This window comes from Salvelinus alpinus, chromosome 1 (assembly GCF_045679555.1).
Source record: "Salvelinus alpinus chromosome 1, SLU_Salpinus.1, whole genome shotgun sequence".
NCBI lineage: Eukaryota > Metazoa > Chordata > Actinopteri > Salmoniformes > Salmonidae > Salvelinus > Salvelinus alpinus.
The window spans coordinates 858,422-880,447 of NC_092086.1; the positions used below are offsets into that span (position 1 = coordinate 858,422).

The 22,026-nt window shown below is 33.9% G+C and overlaps 1 protein-coding gene across 3 annotated transcripts in view; it reads right to left on the reverse strand.

Annotated features, from left to right (window-relative positions):
- Positions 1 to 22,026, reverse strand: part of card11 (caspase recruitment domain family, member 11) — a 259,869-nt gene that overhangs the window by 194,786 nt on the left and 43,057 nt on the right. For all 3 annotated transcript variants that reach the window (XM_071390369.1, XM_071390373.1, XM_071390381.1), the window contains one exon: positions 17,170 to 17,318. In XM_071390369.1, coding sequence (XP_071246470.1) covers positions 17,170 to 17,318 — 149 coding nt within the window. The remainder of the gene's footprint in view (positions 1 to 17,169; positions 17,319 to 22,026) is intronic.

Consider the following 22,026-nt stretch of genomic DNA (forward strand, 5'->3'; position numbering starts at 1 on the left):
AATCTAATATAATAATAATAATATTAATTACACTCCTCCTCTACCTTGTTCAGTCTGTGTTTCAGCTGGTCAATCTAATATAATAATATAATATTAATTACACTCCTCCTCTACCTTGTTTAGTCTGTGTTTCAGCTGGTCAATCTAATATAATAATAATAATATTAATTACACTCCTCCTCTACCTTGTTCAGTCTGTGTTTCAGCTGGTCAATCTAATATAATAATTATAATATTAATTACACTCCTCCTCTACCTTGTTCAGTCTGTGTTTCAGCTGGTCAATCTAATATAATAATATAATATTAATTACACTCCTCCTCTACCTTGTTCAGTCTGTGTTTCAGCTGGTCAATCTAATATAATAATATAATATTAATTACACTCCTCCTCTACCTTGTTTAGTCTGTGTTTCAGCTGGTCAATCTAATATAATAATATAATATTAATTACACTCCTCCTCTACCTTGTTTAGTCTGTGTTTCAGCTGGTCAATCTAATATAATAATAATAATATTAATTACACTCCTCCTCTACCTTGTTCAGTCTGTGTTTCAGCTGGTCAATCTAATATAATAATAATAATATTAATTACACTCCTCCTCTACCTTGTTTAGTCTATGTTTCAGCTGGTCAATCTAATATAATAATATAATATTAATTACACTCCTCCTCTACCTTGTTCAGTCTGTGTTTCAGCTGGTCAATCTAATATAATAATATAATATTAATTACACTCCTCCTCTACCTTGTTCAGTCTGTGTTTCAGCTGGTCAATCTAATATAATAATATAATATTAATTACACTCCTCCTCTACCTTGTTTAGTCTGTGTTTCAGCTGGTCAATCTAATATAATAATATAATATTAATTACACTCCTCCTCTACCTTGTTCAGTCTGTGTTTCAGCTGGTCAATCTAATATAATAATATAATATTAATTACACTCCTCCTCTACCTTGTTCAGTCTGTGTTTCAGCTGGTCAATCTAATATAATAATAATAATATTAATTACACTCCTCCTCTACCTTGTTTAGTCTGTGTTTCAGCTGGTCAATCTAATATAATAATAATATTAATTACACTCCTCCTCTACCTTGTTCAGTCTGTGTTTCAGCTGGTCAATCTAATATAATAATAATAATATTAATTACACTCCTCCTCTACCTTGTTTAGTCTGTGTTTCAGCTGGTCAATCTAATATAATAATAATAATATTAATTACACTCCTCCTCTACCTTGTTCAGTCTGTGTTTCAGCTGGTCAATCTAATATAATTATAATATTAATTACACTCCTCCTCTACCTTGTTTAGTCTGTGTTTCAGCTGGTCAATCTAATATAATAATAATAATATTAATTACACTCCTCCTCTACCTTGTTCAGTCTGTGTTTCAGCTGGTCAATCTAATATAATTATAATATTAATTACACTCCTCCTCTACCTTGTTTAGTCTGTGTTTCAGCTGGTCAATCTAATATAATAATAATAATATTAATTACACTCCTCCTCTACCTTGTTCAGTCTATGTTTCAGCTGGTCAATCTAATATAATAATAATAATATTAATTACACTCCTCCTCTACCTTGTTTAGTCTGTGTTTCAGCTGGTCAATCTAATATAATAATAATATTAATTACACTCCTCCTCTACCTTGTTCAGTCTGTGTTTCAGCTGGTCAATCTAATATAATAATTATAATATTAATTACACTCCTCCTCTACCTTGTTTAGTCTGTGTTTCAGCTGGTCAATCTAATATAATAATTATAATATTAATTACACTCCTCCTCTACCTTGTTTAGTCTATGTTTCAGCTGGTCAATCTAATATAATAATAATATTAATTACACTCCTCCTCTACCTTGTTTAGTCTGTGTTTCAGCTGGTCAATCTAATATAATAATAATAATATTAATTACACTCCTCCTCTACCTTGTTCAGTCTGTGTTTCAGCTGGTCAATCTAATATAATAATAATAATATTAATTACACTCCTCCTCTACCTTCTTTAGTCTGTGTTTCAGCTGGTCAATCTAATATAATAATAATAATATTAATTACACTCCTCCTCTACCTTGTTTAGTCTGTGTTTCAGCTGGTCAATCTAATATAATAATAATAATATTAATTACACTCCTCCTCTACCTTGTTTAGTCTGTGTTTCAGCTGGTCAATCTAATATAATAATAATAATATTAATTACACTCCTCCTCTACCTTGTTTAGTCTGTGTTTCAGCTGGTCAATCTAATATAATAATAATATTAATTACACTCCTCCTCTACCTTGTTCAGTCTGTGTTTCAGCTGGTCAATCTAATATAATAATAATAATATTAATTACACTCCTCCTCTACCTTGTTCAGTCTGTGTTTCAGCTGGTCAATCTAATATAATAATATAATATTAATTACACTCCTCCTCTACCTTGTTCAGTCTGTGTTTCAGCTGGTCAATCTAATATAATAATATAATATTAATTACACTCCTCCTCTACCTTGTTCAGTCTGTGTTTCAGCTGGTCAATCTAATATAATAATATAATATTAATTACACTCCTCCTCTACCTTGTTTAGTCTGTGTTTCAGCTGGTCAATCTAATATAATAATATAATATTAATTACACTCCTCCTCTACCTTGTTTAGTCTGTGTTTCAGCTGGTCAATCTAATATAATAATAATATTAATTACACTCCTCCTCTACCTTGTTGAGTCTGTGTTTCAGCTGGTCAATCTAATATAATAATAATATTAATTACACTCCTCCTCTACCTTGTTCAGTCTGTGTTTCAGCTGGTCAATCTAATATAATAATAATATTAATTACACTCCTCCTCTACCTTGTTTAGTCTGTGTTTCAGCTGGTCAATCTAATATAATAATAATAATATTAATTACACTCCTCCTCTACCTTGTTCAGTCTGTGTTTCAGCTGGTCAATCTAATATAATAATAATATTAATTACACTCCTCCTCTACCTTGTTTAGTCTGTGTTTCAGCTGGTCAATCTAATATAATAATTATAATATTAATTACACTCCTCCTCTACCTTGTTTAGTCTGTGTTTCAGCTGGTCAATCTAATATAATAATTATAATATTAATTACACTCCTCCTCTACCTTGTTTAGTCTATGTTTCAGCTGGTCAATCTAATATAATAATAATAATATTAATTACACTCCTCCTCTACCTTGTTCAGTCTGTGTTTCAGCTGGTCAATCTAATATAATAATAATATTAATTACACTCCTCCTCTACCTTGTTTAGTCTATGTTTCAGCTGGTCAATCTAATATAATAATAATAATATTAATTACACTCCTCCTCTACCTTGTTTAGTCTGTGTTTCAGCTGGTCAATCTAATATAATAATAATAATATTAATTACACTCATCCTCTACCTTGTTCAGTCTGTGTTTCAGCTGGTCAATCTAATATAATAATAATAATATTAATTACACTCCTCCTCTACCTTGTTTAGTCTGTGTTTCAGCTGGTCAATCTAATATAATAATATAATATTAATTACACTCCTCCTCTACCTTGTTCAGTCTGTGTTTCAGCTGGTCAATCTAATATAATAATAATAATATTAATTACACTCCTCCTCTACCTTGTTTAGTCTGTGTTTCAGCTGGTCAATCTAATATAATAATAATAATATTAATTACACTCCTCCTCTACCTTGTTCAGTCTGTGTTTCAGCTGGTCAATCTAATATAATAATATAATATTAATTACACTCCTCCTCTACCTTGTTCAGTCTGTGTTTCAGCTGGTCAATCTAATATAATAATAATAATATTAATTACACTCCTCCTCTACCTTGTTTAGTCTGTGTTTCAGCTGGTCAATCTAATATAATAATATAATATTAATTACACTCCTCCTCTACCTTGTTCAGTCTGTGTTTCAGCTGGTCAATCTAATATAATAATAATAATATTAATTACACTCCTCCTCCACCTTGTTGAGTCTGTGCTTCAGCTGGTCAATCTAATATAATAATTATAATATTAATTACACTCCTCCTCCACCTTGTTCAGTCTGTGTTTCAGCTGGTCAATCTAATATAATAATATAATATTAATTACACTCCTCCTCTACCTTGTTTAGTCTGTGTTTCAGCTGGTCAATCTAATATAATAATAATAATATTAATTACACTCCTCCTCTACCTTGTTCAGTCTGTGTTTCAGCTGGTCAATCTAATATAATAATTATAATATTAATTACACTCCTCCTCTACCTTGTTCAGTCTGTGTTTCAGCTGGTCAATCTAATATAATAATAATAATATTAATTACACTCCTCCTCCACCTTGTTGAGTCTGTGCTTCAGCTGGTCAATCTAATATAATAATATAATATTAATTACACTCCTCCTCTACCTTGTTTAGTCTGTGTTTCAGCTGGTCAATCTAATATAATAATATAATATTAATTACACTCCTCCTCTACCTTGTTTAGTCTGTGTTTCAGCTGGTCAATCTAATATAATAATAATAATATTAATTACACTCCTCCTCTACCTTGTTCAGTCTGTGTTTCAGCTGGTCAATCTAATATAATAATAATATTAATTACACTCCTCCTCTACCTTGTTTAGTCTGTGTTTCAGCTGGTCAATCTAATATAATAATAATAATATTAATTACACTCCTCCTCTACCTTGTTCAGTCTGTGTTTCAGCTGGTCAATCTAATATAATAATAATATTAATTACACTCCTCCTCTACCTTGTTTAGTCTGTGTTTCAGCTGGTCAATCTAATATAATAATATAATATTAATTACACTCCTCCTCTACCTTGTTCAGTCTGTGTTTCAGCTGGTCAATCTAATATAATAATATAATATTAATTACACTCCTCCTCTACCTTGTTCAGTCTGTGTTTCAGCTGGTCAATCTAATATAATAATAATAATATTAATTACACTCCTCCTCTACCTTGTTTAGTCTGTGTTTCAGCTGGTCAATCTAATATAATAATAATAATATTAATTACACTCCTCCTCTACCTTGTTTAGTCTGTGTTTCAGCTGGTCAATCTAATATAATAATAATAATATTAATTACACTCCTCCTCTACCTTGTTCAGTCTGTGTTTCAGCTGGTCAATCTAATATAATAATAATATTAATTACACTCCTCCTCTACCTTGTTTAGTCTGTGTTTCAGCTGGTCAATCTAATATAATAATAATAATATTAATTACACTCCTCCTCTACCTTGTTCAGTCTGTGTTTCAGCTGGTCAATCTAATATAATAATAATAATATTAATTACACTCCTCCTCTACCTTGTTTAGTCTGTGTTTCAGCTGGTCAATCTAATATAATAATATAATATTAATTACACTCCTCCTCTACCTTGTTCAGTCTGTGTTTCAGCTGGTCAATCTAATATAATAATAATAATATTAATTACACTCCTCCTCTACCTTGTTCAGTCTGTGTTTCAGCTGGTCAATCTAATCTAATAATATAATATTAATTACACTCCTCCTCTACCTTGTTCAGTCTGTGTTTCAGCTGGTCAATCTAATATAATAATAATAATATTAATTACACTCCTCCTCTACCTTGTTCAGTCTGTGTTTCAGCTGGTCAATCTAATATAATAATATAATATTAATTACACTCCTCCTCTACCTTGTTTAGTCTGTGTTTCAGCTGGTCAATCTAATATAATAATAATAATATTAATTACACTCCTCCTCTACCTTGTTCAGTCTGTGTTTCAGCTGGTCAATCTAATATAATAATTATAATATTAATTACACTCCTCCTCTACCTTGTTCAGTCTGTGTTTCAGCTGGTCAATCTAATATAATAATATAATATTAATTACACTCCTCCTCTACCTTGTTCAGTCTGTGTTTCAGCTGGTCAATCTAATATAATAATATAATATTAATTACACTCCTCCTCTACCTTGTTTAGTCTGTGTTTCAGCTGGTCAATCTAATATAATAATATAATATTAATTACACTCCTCCTCTACCTTGTTTAGTCTGTGTTTCAGCTGGTCAATCTAATATAATAATAATAATATTAATTACACTCCTCCTCTACCTTGTTCAGTCTGTGTTTCAGCTGGTCAATCTAATATAATAATAATAATATTAATTACACTCCTCCTCTACCTTGTTTAGTCTATGTTTCAGCTGGTCAATCTAATATAATAATATAATATTAATTACACTCCTCCTCTACCTTGTTCAGTCTGTGTTTCAGCTGGTCAATCTAATATAATAATATAATATTAATTACACTCCTCCTCTACCTTGTTCAGTCTGTGTTTCAGCTGGTCAATCTAATATAATAATATAATATTAATTACACTCCTCCTCTACCTTGTTTAGTCTGTGTTTCAGCTGGTCAATCTAATATAATAATATAATATTAATTACACTCCTCCTCTACCTTGTTCAGTCTGTGTTTCAGCTGGTCAATCTAATATAATAATATAATATTAATTACACTCCTCCTCTACCTTGTTCAGTCTGTGTTTCAGCTGGTCAATCTAATATAATAATAATAATATTAATTACACTCCTCCTCTACCTTGTTTAGTCTGTGTTTCAGCTGGTCAATCTAATATAATAATAATATTAATTACACTCCTCCTCTACCTTGTTCAGTCTGTGTTTCAGCTGGTCAATCTAATATAATAATAATAATATTAATTACACTCCTCCTCTACCTTGTTTAGTCTGTGTTTCAGCTGGTCAATCTAATATAATAATAATAATATTAATTACACTCCTCCTCTACCTTGTTCAGTCTGTGTTTCAGCTGGTCAATCTAATATAATTATAATATTAATTACACTCCTCCTCTACCTTGTTTAGTCTGTGTTTCAGCTGGTCAATCTAATATAATAATAATAATATTAATTACACTCCTCCTCTACCTTGTTCAGTCTGTGTTTCAGCTGGTCAATCTAATATAATTTTAATATTAATTACACTCCTCCTCTACCTTGTTTAGTCTGTGTTTCAGCTGGTCAATCTAATATAATAATAATAATATTAATTACACTCCTCCTCTACCTTGTTCAGTCTATGTTTCAGCTGGTCAATCTAATATAATAATAATAATATTAATTACACTCCTCCTCTACCTTGTTTAGTCTGTGTTTCAGCTGGTCAATCTAATATAATAATAATATTAATTACACTCCTCCTCTACCTTGTTCAGTCTGTGTTTCAGCTGGTCAATCTAATATAATAATTATAATATTAATTACACTCCTCCTCTACCTTGTTTAGTCTGTGTTTCAGCTGGTCAATCTAATATAATAATTATAATATTAATTACACTCCTCCTCTACCTTGTTTAGTCTATGTTTCAGCTGGTCAATCTAATATAATAATAATATTAATTACACTCCTCCTCTACCTTGTTTAGTCTGTGTTTCAGCTGGTCAATCTAATATAATAATAATAATATTAATTACACTCCTCCTCTACCTTGTTCAGTCTGTGTTTCAGCTGGTCAATCTAATATAATAATAATAATATTAATTACACTCCTCCTCTACCTTGTTTAGTCTGTGTTTCAGCTGGTCAATCTAATATAATAATAATAATATTAATTACACTCCTCCTCTACCTTGTTTAGTCTGTGTTTCAGCTGGTCAATCTAATATAATAATAATAATATTAATTACACTCCTCCTCTACCTTGTTTAGTCTGTGTTTCAGCTGGTCAATCTAATATAATAATAATAATATTAATTACACTCCTCCTCTACCTTGTTTAGTCTGTGTTTCAGCTGGTCAATCTAATATAATAATAATATTAATTACACTCCTCCTCTACCTTGTTCAGTCTGTGTTTCAGCTGGTCAATCTAATATAATAATAATAATATTAATTACACTCCTCCTCTACCTTGTTCAGTCTGTGTTTCAGCTGGTCAATCTAATATAATAATATAATATTAATTACACTCCTCCTCTACCTTGTTCAGTCTGTGTTTCAGCTGGTCAATCTAATATAATAATATAATATTAATTACACTCCTCCTCTACCTTGTTCAGTCTGTGTTTCAGCTGGTCAATCTAATATAATAATATAATATTAATTACACTCCTCCTCTACCTTGTTTAGTCTGTGTTTCAGCTGGTCAATCTAATATAATAATATAATATTAATTACACTCCTCCTCTACCTTGTTTAGTCTGTGTTTCAGCTGGTCAATCTAATATAATAATAATATTAATTACACTCCTCCTCTACCTTGTTGAGTCTGTGTTTCAGCTGGTCAATCTAATATAATAATAATATTAATTACACTCCTCCTCTACCTTGTTCAGTCTGTGTTTCAGCTGGTCAATCTAATATAATAATAATATTAATTACACTCCTCCTCTACCTTGTTTAGTCTGTGTTTCAGCTGGTCAATCTAATATAATAATAATAATAATATTAATTACACTCCTCCTCTACCTTGTTCAGTCTGTGTTTCAGCTGGTCAATCTAATATAATAATAATATTAATTACACTCCTCCTCTACCTTGTTTAGTCTGTGTTTCAGCTGGTCAATCTAATATAATAATTATAATATTAATTACACTCCTCCTCTACCTTGTTTAGTCTGTGTTTCAGCTGGTCAATCTAATATAATAATTATAATATTAATTACACTCCTCCTCTACCTTGTTTAGTCTATGTTTCAGCTGGTCAATCTAATATAATAATAATAATATTAATTACACTCCTCCTCTACCTTGTTCAGTCTGTGTTTCAGCTGGTCAATCTAATATAATAATAATATTAATTACACTCCTCCTCTACCTTGTTTAGTCTATGTTTCAGCTGGTCAATCTAATATAATAATAATAATATTAATTACACTCCTCCTCTACCTTGTTTAGTCTGTGTTTCAGCTGGTCAATCTAATATAATAATAATAATATTAATTACACTCATCCTCTACCTTGTTCAGTCTGTGTTTCAGCTGGTCAATCTAATATAATAATAATAATATTAATTACACTCCTCCTCTACCTTGTTTAGTCTGTGTTTCAGCTGGTCAATCTAATATAATAATATAATATTAATTACACTCCTCCTCTACCTTGTTCAGTCTGTGTTTCAGCTGGTCAATCTAATATAATAATAATAATATTAATTACACTCCTCCTCTACCTTGTTTAGTCTGTGTTTCAGCTGGTCAATCTAATATAATAATAATAATATTAATTACACTCCTCCTCTACCTTGTTCAGTCTGTGTTTCAGCTGGTCAATCTAATATAATAATATAATATTAATTACACTCCTCCTCTACCTTGTTCAGTCTGTGTTTCAGCTGGTCAATCTAATATAATAATAATAATATTAATTACACTCCTCCTCTACCTTGTTTAGTCTGTGTTTCAGCTGGTCAATCTAATATAATAATATAATATTAATTACACTCCTCCTCTACCTTGTTCAGTCTGTGTTTCAGCTGGTCAATCTAATATAATAATAATAATATTAATTACACTCCTCCTCCACCTTGTTGAGTCTGTGCTTCAGCTGGTCAATCTAATATAATAATTATAATATTAATTACACTCCTCCTCCACCTTGTTCAGTCTGTGTTTCAGCTGGTCAATCTAATATAATAATATAATATTAATTACACTCCTCCTCTACCTTGTTCAGTCTGTGTTTCAGCTGGTCAATCTAATATAATAATAATAATATTAATTACACTCCTCCTCTACCTTGTTTAGTCTGTGTTTCAGCTGGTCAATCTAATATAATAATAATAATATTAATTACACTCCTCCTCTACCTTGTTTAGTCTGTGTTTCAGCTGGTCAATCTAATATAATAATAATAATATTAATTACACTCCTCCTCTACCTTGTTTAGTCTGTGTTTCAGCTGGTCAATCTAATATAATAATAATAATATTAATTACACTCCTCCTCTACCTTGTTCAGTCTGTGTTTCAGCTGGTCAATCTAATATAATAATAATATTAATTACACTCCTCCTCTACCTTGTTTAGTCTGTGTTTCAGCTGGTCAATCTAATATAATAATATAATATTAATTACACTCCTCCTCTACCTTGTTCAGTCTGTGTTTCAGCTGGTCAATCTAATATAATAATAATAATATTAATTACACTCCTCCTCTACCTTGTTCAGTCTGTGTTTCAGCTGGTCAATCTAATATAATAATAATAATATTAATTACACTCCTCCTCTACCTTGTTTAGTCTGTGTTTCAGCTGGTCAATCTAATATAATAATATAATATTAATTACACTCCTCCTCTACCTTGTTCAGTCTGTGTTTCAGCTGGTCAATCTAATATAATAATAATAATATTAATTACACTCCTCCTCTACCTTGTTCAGTCTGTGTTTCAGCTGGTCAATCTAATATAATAATAATAATATTAATTACACTCCTCCTCTACCTTGTTCAGTCTGTGTTTCAGCTGGTCAATCTAATATAATAATAATAATATTAATTACACTCCTCCTCTACCTTGTTCAGTCTGTGTTTCAGCTGGTCAATCTAATATAATAATATGATATTAATTACACTCCTCCTCTACCTTGTTCAGTCTGTGTTTCAGCTGGTCAATCTAATATAATAATAATAATATTAATTACACTCCTCCTCTACCTTGTTCAGTCTGTGTTTCAGCTGGTCAATCTAATCTAATAATATAATATTAATTACACTCCTCCTCTACCTTGTTCAGTCTGTGTTTCAGCTGGTCAATCTAATATAATAATAATAATATTAATTACACTCCTCCTCTACCTTGTTCAGTCTGTGTTTCAGCTGGTCAATCTAATATAATAATATAATATTAATTACACTCCTCCTCTACCTTGTTTAGTCTGTGTTTCAGCTGGTCAATCTAATATAATAATAATAATATTAATTACACTCCTCCTCTACCTTGTTCAGTCTGTGTTTCAGCTGGTCAATCTAATATAATAATATAATATTAATTACACTCCTCCTCTACCTTGTTTAGTCTGTGTTTCAGCTGGTCAATCTAATATAATAATATAATATTAATTACACTCCTCCTCTACCTTGTTTAGTCTGTGTTTCAGCTGGTCAATCTAATATAATAATAATAATATTAATTACACTCCTCCTCTACCTTGTTCAGTCTGTGTTTCAGCTGGTCAATCTAATATAATAATAATAATATTAATTACACTCCTCCTCTACCTTGTTTAGTCTGTGTTTCAGCTGGTCAATCTAATATAATAATAATATTAATTACACTCCTCCTCTACCTTGTTCAGTCTGTGTTTCAGCTGGTCAATCTAATATAATAATAATAATATTAATTACACTCCTCCTCTACCTTGTTTAGTCTGTGTTTCAGCTGGTCAATCTAATATCATAATAATAATATTAATTACACTCCTCCTCTACCTTGTTTAGTCTGTGTTTCAGCTGGTCAATCTAATATAATAATAATAATATTAATTACACTCCTCCTCTACCTTGTTTAGTCTGTGTTTCAGCTGGTCAATCTAATATAATAATAATAATATTAATTACACTCCTCCTCTACCTTGTTTAGTCTGTGTTTCAGCTGGTCAATCTAATATAATAATATAATATTAATTACACTCCTCCTCTACCTTGTTTAGTCTGTGTTTCAGCTGGTCAATCTAATATAATAATAATATTAATTACACTCCTCCTCTACCTTGTTCAGTCTGTGTTTCAGCTGGTCAATCTAATATAATAATAATAATATTAATTACACTCCTCCTCTACCTTGTTCAGTCTGTGTTTCAGCTGGTCAATCTAATATAATAATATAATATTAATTACACTCCTCCTCTACCTTGTTCAGTCTGTGTTTCAGCTGGTCAATCTAATATAATAATAATAATATTAATTACACTCCTCCTCTACCTTGTTCAGTCTGTGTTTCAGCTGGTCAATCTAATATAATAATATAATATTAATTACACTCCTCCTCTACCTTGTTTAGTCTGTGTTTCAGCTGGTCAATCTAATATAATAATATAATATTAATTACACTCCTCCTCTACCTTGTTTAGTCTGTGTTTCAGCTGGTCAATCTAATATAATAATAATAATATTAATTACACTCCTCCTCTACCTTGTTCAGTCTGTGTTTCAGCTGGTCAATCTAATATAATAATAATAATATTAATTACACTCCTCCTCTACCTTGTTTAGTCTATGTTTCAGCTGGTCAATCTAATATAATAATATATTATTAATTACACTCCTCCTCTACCTTGTTCAGTCTGTGTTTCAGCTGGTCAATCTAATATAATAATATAATATTAATTACACTCCTCCTCTACCTTGTTCAGTCTGTGTTTCAGCTGGTCAATCTAATATAATAATATAATATTAATTACACTCCTCCTCTACCTTGTTTAGTCTGTGTTTCAGCTGGTCAATCTAATATAATAATATAATATTAATTACACTCCTCCTCTACCTTGTTCAGTCTGTGTTTCAGCTGGTCAATCTAATATAATAATATAATATTAATTACACTCCTCCTCTACCTTGTTCAGTCTGTGTTTCAGCTGGTCAATCTAATATAATAATAATAATATTAATTACACTCCTCCTCTACCTTGTTTAGTCTGTGTTTCAGCTGGTCAATCTAATATAATAATAATATTAATTACACTCCTCCTCTACCTTGTTCAGTCTGTGTTTCAGCTGGTCAATCTAATATAATAATAATAATATTAATTACACTCCTCCTCTACCTTGTTTAGTCTGTGTTTCAGCTGGTCAATCTAATATAATAATAATAATATTAATTACACTCCTCCTCTACCTTGTTTAGTCTGTGTTTCAGCTGGTCAATCTAATATAATAATAATAATATTAATTACACTCCTCCTCTACCTTGTTCAGTCTGTGTTTCAGCTGGTCAATCTAATATAATTATGATATTAATTACACTCCTCCTCTACCTTGTTTAGTCTGTGTTTCAGCTGGTCAATATAATATAATAATAATAATATTAATTACACTCCTCCTCTACCTTGTTCAGTCTGTGTTTCAGCTGGTCAATCTAATATAATTATAATATTAATTACACTCCTCCTCTACCTTGTTTAGTCTGTGTTTCAGCTGGTCAATCTAATATAATAATAATAATATTAATTACACTCCTCCTCTACCTTGTTCAGTCTATGTTTCAGCTGGTCAATCTAATATAATAATAATAATATTAATTACACTCCTCCTCTACCTTGTTTAGTCTGTGTTTCAGCTGGTCAATCTAATATAATAATAATATTAATTACACTCCTCCTCTACCTTGTTCAGTCTGTGTTTCAGCTGGTCAATCTAATATAATAATAATAATATGAATTACACTCCTCCTCTACCTTGTTTAGTCTGTGTTTCAGCTGGTCAATCTAATATAATAATTATAATATTAATTACACTCCTCCTCTACCTTGTTTAGTCTATGTTTCAGCTGGTCAATCTAATATAATAATATAATATTAATTACACTCCTCCTCTACCTTGTTTAGTCTGTGTTTCAGCTGGTCAATCTAATATAATAATATAATATTAATTACACTCCTCCTCTACCTTGTTTAGTCTGTGTTTCAGCTGGTCAATCTAATATAATAATAATAATATTAATTACACTCCTCCTCTACCTTGTTCAGTCTGTGTTTCAGCTGGTCAATCTAATATAATAATAATAATATTAATTACACTCCTCCTCTACCTTGTTCAGTCTGTGTTTCAGCTGGTCAATCTAATATAATAATAATAATATTAATTACACTCCTCCTCTACCTTGTTTAGTCTGTGTTTCAGCTGGTCAATCTAATATAATAATATAATATTAATTACACTCCTCCTCTACCTTGTTTAGTCTGTGTTTCAGCTGGTCAATCTAATATAATAATAATAATATTAATTACACTCCTCCTCTACCTTGTTCAGTCTGTGTTTCAGCTGGTCAATCTAATATAATAATAATAATATTAATTACACTCCTCCTCTACCTTGTTCAGTCTGTGTTTCAGCTGGTCAATCTAATATAATAATAATAATATTAATTACACTCCTCCTCTACCTTGTTTAGTCTGTGTTTCAGCTGGTCAATCTAATATAATAATATAATATTAATTACACTCCTCCTCTACCTTGTTCAGTCTGTGTTTCAGCTGGTCAATCTAATATAATAATAATAATATTAATTACACTCCTCCTCTACCTTGATTAGTCTGTGTTTCAGCTGGTCAATCTAATATAATAATAATAATATTAATTACACTCCTCCTCTACCTTGTTTAGTCTGTGTTTCAGCTGGTCAATCTAATATAATAATATAATATTAATTACACTCCTCCTCTACCTTGTTCAGTCTGTATTTCAGCTGGTCAATCTAATATAATAATAATAATATTAATTACACTCCTCCTCTACCTTGTTTAGTCTGTGTTTCAGCTGGTCAATCTAATATAATAATATAATATTAATTACACTCCTCCTCTACCTTGTTTAGTCTGTGTTTCAGCTGGTCAATCTAATATAATAATAATAATATGAATTACACTCCTCCTCTACCTTGTTTAGTCTGTGTTTCAGCTGGTCAATCTAATATAATAATATAATATTAATTACACTCCTCCTCCAGCTTGTTTAGTCTGTGTTTCAGCTGGTCAATCTAATATAATAATAATAATATGAATTACACTCCTCCTCTACCTTGTTTAGTCTGTGTTTCAGCTGGTCAATCTAATATAATAATAATAATATGAATTACACTCCTCCTCTACCTTGTTTAGTCTGTGTTTCAGCTGGTCAATCTAATATAATAATAATAATATTAATTACACTCCTCCTCTACCTTGTTTAGTCTGTGTTTCAGCTGGTCAATCTAATATAATAATATAATATTAATTACACTCCTCCTCTACCTTGTTTAGTCTGTGTTTCAGCTGGTCAATCTAATATAATAATATAATATTAATTACACTCCTCCTCTACCTTGTTCAGTCTGTGTTTCAGCTGGTCAATCTAATATAATAATAATAATATTAATTACACTCCTCCTCTACCTTGTTCAGTCTGTGTTTCAGCTGGTCAATCTAATATAATAATTATAATATTAATTACACTCCTCCTCTACCTTGTTTAGTCTGTGTTTCAGCTGGTCAATCTAATATAATAATAATAATATTAATTACACTCCTCCTCTACCTTGTTTAGTCTGTGTTTCAGCTGGTCAATCTAATATAATAATAATATTAATTACACTCCTCCTCTACCTTGTTTAGTCTGTGTTTCAGCTGGTCAATCTAATATAATAATATAATATTAATTACACTCCTCCTCTACCTTGTTCAGTCTGTGTTTCAGCTGATCAATCTAATATAATAATAATAATATTAATTACACTCCTCCTCTACCTTGTTTAGTCTGTGTTTCAGCTGGTCAATCTAATATAATAATAATAATATTAATTACACTCCTCCTCTACCTTGTTCAGTCTGTGTTTCAGCTGGTCAATCTAATATAATAATATAATATTAATTACACTCCTCCTCTACCTTGTTTAGTCTGTGTTTCAGCTGGTCAATCTAATATAATAATAATAATATTAATTACACTCCTCCTCTACCTTGTTTAGTCTGTGTTTCAGCTGGTCAATCTAATATAATAATAATAATATTAATTACACTCCTCCTCTACCTTGTTTAGTCTGTGTTTCAGCTGGTCAATCTAATATAATAATAATAATATTAATTACACTCCTCCTCTACCTTGTTTAGTCTGTGTTTCAGCTGGTCAATCTAATATAATAATATAATATTAATTACACTCCTCCTCTACCTTGTTCAGTCTGTGTTTCAGCTGGTCAATCTAATATAATAATATAATATTAATTACACTCCTCCTCTACCTTGTTTAGTCTGTGTTTCAGCTGGTCAATCTAATATAATAATAATAATATTAATTACACTCCTCCTCTACCTTGTTCAGTCTGTGTTTCAGCTGGTCAATCTAATATAATAATAATAATATTAATTACACTCCTCCTCTACCTTGTTTAGTCTGTGTTTCAGCTGGTCAATCTAATATAATAATAATAATATTAATTACACTCCTCCTCTACCTTGTTTAGTCTGTGTTTCAGCTGGTCAATCTAATATAATAATAATATTAATTACACTCCTCCTCTACCTTGTTCAGTCTGTGTTTCAGCTGGTCAATCTAATATAATAATATAATATTAATTACACTCCTCCTCTACCTTGTTTAGTCTGTGTTTCAGCTGGTCAATCTAATATAATAATAATAATATTAATTACACTCCTCCTCTACCTTGTTCAGTCTGTGTTTCAGCTGGTCAATCTAATATAATAATTATAATATTAAATACACTCCTCCTCTACCTTGTTCAGTCTGTGTTTCAGCTGGTCAATCTAATATAATAATATAATATTAATTACACTCCTCCTCTACCTTGTTCAGTCTGTGTTTCAGCTGGTCAATCTAATATAATAATATAATATTAATTACACTCCTCCTCTACCTTGTTCAGTCTGTGTTTCAGCTGGTCAATCTAATATAATAATAATAATATTAATTACACTCCTCCTCTACCTTGTTCAGTCTGTGTTTCAGCTGGTCAATCTAATATAATAATAATAATATTAATTACACTCCTCCTCTACCTTGTTCAGTCTGTGTTTCAGCTGGTCAATCTAATATAATAATATAATATTAATTACACTCCTCCTCTACCTTGTTCAGTCTGTGTTTCAGCTGGTCAATCTAATATAATAATATAATATTAATTACACTCCTCCTCTACCTTGTTCAGTCTGTGTTTCAGCTGGTCAATCTAATATAATAATATAATATTAATTACACTCCTCCTCTACCTTGTTCAGTCTGTGTTTCAGCTGGTCAATCTAATATAATAATTATAATATTAAATACACTCCTCCTCCAGCTTGTTTAGTCTGATATACAGAGGGACTGAGGCTGTTCAATCTTCACAAAGAGAGATTTTTTGTGTGTGTGTGTGTGTGTGTGTGTGTGTGTGTGTGTGTGTGTGTGTGTGTGTGTGTGTGTGTGTGTGTGTGTGTGTGTGTGCGTGCGTGTGTGCGTGCGTGTGTGTGTGTGTGTGTGTGTGTGTACCTCCAGCTGCAGGTCCCTGCTCCTCATCACAGCCATGTTCTTCTCCTCGCTGAGCGTTGCATACCGCATGGCCAGCTTGTAGTTCTCATCCTTCACCCTTAGGAGCTCATCATTATAGTTGTTCCTGTCTTCCTTCATCTTGTTGTATCCTGGAATATACAGTACCAGTCAAAAGTTTGGACACATCTACTCATTGAAATTTTTATTACTATTTTCAACAATTTAGAATAATAGCGAAGACATTAAAACTATGAAATAACGCATATGGAATCATGTAGTAACCAAACAAGTGTAGGAACCAAACAAATATTATAAATGTAAGATTATTAAACACACACAGATTATTCAAAGTAGCCACCCTTTGCCTTGATGACAGCTTTGCACACTCTTGGCATTCTCTCAACCAGCTTCACCTGGAAGGCTTTTCAAACAGCCTTGAAGGAGTTGCCATATATGCTGAGCACTTGTTGGCTGCTTTTCCTTTTCCCAAAACATCTCAATTGGGTTGAGGTCGGGTGATTGTGGAGGGCAGGTCATCTGATGCAAAACTCCATCACTCTCCTTGGTCAAATAGCACTTACACAGCCCGGAGGTGTGTTGGGTGTTTGTCCTGTCCCACAAAGTGCAAACCAGATGGGATGGCATACTGCTGCAGAATGCTGTGGTAGCCATGCCGGTCAAGTGTGCCTTGAATTCTAAATAAATCATGACAGTGTCACCAGCAAAGCAAAGCACACACCATCACACCTCCTCTATGCTTCACGACGGGAACCACACGTGCGGAGATCATCCGTTCACCTACTCTGCGTCTCACAAAGACACGGCGGTTGGAAACAAAAATCTCAAATTTGTCATCAGACCAAAGGACAGATTTCCACTGCTCGTGTTTCTTGGCCCAAGCAATTCTCTTCTTATTATTGGTGTCCTTTAGTAGTGGTTTCTTTGCAGCAATTTTACCATGAAGGCCTGATTCACGCAGTCTCCTCTGAACAGTTGATGTTGAGATGTGTCTTTTACTTGAACTCTGTGAAGCATTTATTTGGGCTGCAATCTGAGGTACAGTTAACTCTAATGAACTTATCCTCTGCAGCAGAGGTAACTCTGGGTTTTCCTTTCCTGTGGCGGTCCTCGTGAGAGTCAATTTCATTATAGTGTTTGATGTTTTTTGCGAATGCACTTGAATAGACTTTCAAAATTTTTACATTTTTCCAGATTGACTGACGTTGTGTTTTCTGTGTTTTCTGTAAAGACCTTAGTGATCACTGTTTTACAGCCTGTGTTCGTAATGGCTGCTCAGTGAAACGACCTGTCCTGACTTGTCATAGACGCTTGCTAAAAAACTTTAATGAACAAGCCTTCCTTCATGACCTGGCCTCTGTAAAATGGTATAGAATCAGCTTGATCCCCTCTGTAGAAAATGCTTGGACCTTCTTTTTTGATATTTTCAGTGGTATCGTTCACAAATATGCACCCATAAAGAAAATGAGAATTAAAAACAGGTTCAGCCCCTGGTTTGACAGTGATCTGGCAGAGTTACACCTCCTCAAGAATTCCATTTGGCAAATTGCTCGGCACACGAATACTCAGGCTGACTCGTTCAGGCAAATGAGAAATAAGTGCACTCAGGCTATCCGGAAGGCCAAAGTTAGTTACTTCATAAGGCTAGGGGACAGTATCCTGAATTTCGGAGAGTCAGGCGTGCCCAGAGTAAACTGCCTGTTAGTCAGGCCCAGAAGCTAGGATATGCATATAATTGGTAGATTTGGATAGAAAACACTCAAGTTTCTAAAACTGTTAAAATAATGTCTGGGCGTATAACAGAACTGATATGGCAGGTGAAAACCAGAGGAAAATCCATTCAGGAAATGGGATTTTTTTTGACCTCCCTGTCCATTTACATGCTTTGCTATGGAACAATGAAAGGAATAGCTCCCAGATTGCAGTTCCTATGGCTTCCACTAGATGTCAACAGTCTTTAGACATGGTTTCATGCTTGTTTAAAAAAAAAAAGAAAAAAGAATAAGACTTTTTGGCAAGTGTCCATTTTCACTACTGGTTTACGCGCATGACTGTGAGCACGCTCTCAGGCCTTTTTCCTTTCTATTGAATACGCTGTAATATTGTCCGGTTGAAATATTATCGATTATATAGATATTTGACAACCTAAGGATTAATTAGAAACATCGTTTGACTTGTTTTGACGAACTTTACCGGTGGATTACTGAACAGAACGCGCCAACAAAAACTGAGTTTTTGGGAACGACCATTTATTGTGTTCCTGGGACACTTTGGATTGCCAACACATGAAGATCTTCAAAGGTAAGTCATTTATTTTATCGCTATTTCGGATTTTGTGACGCGCTGCTTTGGAAAATATGATTATGCTGAATGTATGTGGGGTGCTGTCCTCAGACAATCAAACGCTTTCGCCGTAAAGTTGTAAATCTGACAAAGTGGTTCGATTAACAATATAATTCTAAGCTAAAGAATCATGTATGACACTTGTATTTTCATGAATGTTTATTATTATGAATTTTGTATTTTTGAATTTCGCACTCTGCAATTTCACCGGATGTTGTCGAGGTGGGACTCTAGCGTCTCACCCTAGCCTTAAGAAGTTTTAAAGTGACTATTGATCCGTTTATTAAAGTGTCCAGTGATTGGGTCTCGATGTAGCAGCAGCCTCTCTGAGTTAGTGTTTGCTGTTTAACAGTCTGATGGCCTTGAGATAGAAGCTGTTTTTCAGTCTCTCGGTCCCAGCTTTCATGCACCTGTACTGACCTCGCCTTCTGGATGATAGCGGGGTGAACAGGCAGTCGCTCGGGTGGTTGTTGTCCTTGATTATCTTTTTGGCCTTCCTGTGACATCGGGTGATGTAGGTGTCCTGGAGGGCAGGTAGTTTGTCCCCGGTGATGTGTTGTGCAGACCTCACTACCCTCTGGAGAGCCTTACGGTTGTGGGCGGAGCAGTTGCCGTACCAGGCGGTGATACAGCCCAACAGGATGCTCTCGATTGTGCATCTGTAAAAGTTTGTCAGGGTTTTGGGTGGCAAGCCAAATTTCTTCAGCCTCCTGAGGTTGAAGAGGCGCTGAGTGGGTGACTCCACTTCAGTTTGTCTGTGATATGTACACCGAGGAACTTAAAACTTTCCACCTTCTCCACTGCTGTCGCTTCGATGTGGATAGGGGGGGTGCTCCCTCTGCTGTTTCCTGAAGTTAACGATCATCTCCTTTGTTTTGTTGACGTTGAGTGAGAGGTTGTTTTCCTGACACCACACTCCGAGTGCCCTCACCTCCTCCCTGTAGGCTGTCTCGTCGTTGTTGGTAATCAAGCCTACCACTGTAGTGTCGTCCGCAAACTTGATGATTGAGTTGGAGGCGTGCATGGCCACGCAGTCGTGGGGGAACAGGGAGTACAGGAGAGGGCTCAGAACACACCATTGTGGGGCCCCAGTGTTGAGGGTCAGCGAAGTGGAGGTGTTGTTTCCTACATTCACCACCTGGGGGGCGGACCGACAGGAAGTCCAGAACCCAATTGCACAGGGCGGGGTTGAGACCCAGGGTCTCCAGCTTGATGATGAGCTTGGAGGGTACTATGGTGTTGAATGCTGAGCTGTAGTCAATGAACAGCATTCTGACATAGGTATTCCTCTTGTCCAGATGGGATGGGGCAGTGTGCAGTGTGATAAAGATTGCATCGTCTGTGGACCTGTTGGGGCAGTATGCAAACTGAAGTGGGTCTAGGGTGGCCGGTAAGGTGGAGGTGATATGATCCTTGACTAGTCTCTCAAAGCACTTCATGATGACAGAAGTGAGCGCTACGGGACGGTAGCCATTTAGTTCAGTTATTTTTTCCTTATTTTTTCCTTATTGAGTGCAGGAACAATGGTGGCCATCTTTGAAACATGTGGGGACAGCAGACTGGGATGGGGATTGATTGAATATGTCCGCCTTAAACACACCAGCCAGCTGGTCTGTGCATGCTCTGAGGATGCGGCTAGGGATGCCGTCTGGTCCAGCAGCCTTGCGAGGGTTAACATGTTTAAATGTTTTACTCACGTTGGCAACAAAGAAGGAGGGGGCGGCAGTCCTTGATAGTGGGCCACGACGGTGGCACTGTATTATCCTCAAAGCGGGCAAAGGAGGTGTTTAGTTTGTCTGAAAGCGTGACGTCGGTGTCCTTGACGTGGCTGGATTTCTTTTTGTAATCCGTGATTTCCTGTAGACCCTGCCACATACGTCTCTTGTCTGAGCCGTTGAATTGAGACTCCACTTTGTCCCTGTACCGGCATGTTGCTTGTTTGATTGCCTTGCGGAGGAAATAACTACACTGTTTATATTCAGCCATATTCCCAGACCTCTTTCCATGGTTAAATGCGATGGTTCGTGCTATCAGTTTTGCACGAATGCCGCCATCCACGGTTTTTGGCTAGGGTAGGTTTTAACAGTCACAGTAGGTACAACATCTCCAATGCACTTCCTTATAAAGTGACTCACCGAGTCAGTGAATAGATTGATGTTGTTCTCTGAGGCTGACCGGAACATATCCCAGTCCGCGAGATCAAAACAATCTTGAAGGGTATGTTCCGATTGGTCAGACCAGCGTTGAATGGTTCTAGTCACTGGTAAATCCTGTTTGAGTTTCTGCCTATAAGACGGTAGGAGCAAGATGTCAAGATGGTCGGATTTGCCGAAGGGAGGGCGGGGGAGGGCTTTGTATGCATCGCGGAAGTTAGAGTAGCAGTGGTCGAGTGTATTACCTCCGCGAGTACTGCAATCAATGTGCTAATATAATTTAGGTAGCCTTGTTCTCTAATTTGCTTTGTTAAAATACCCAGCTACAATAAATACAGCCTCA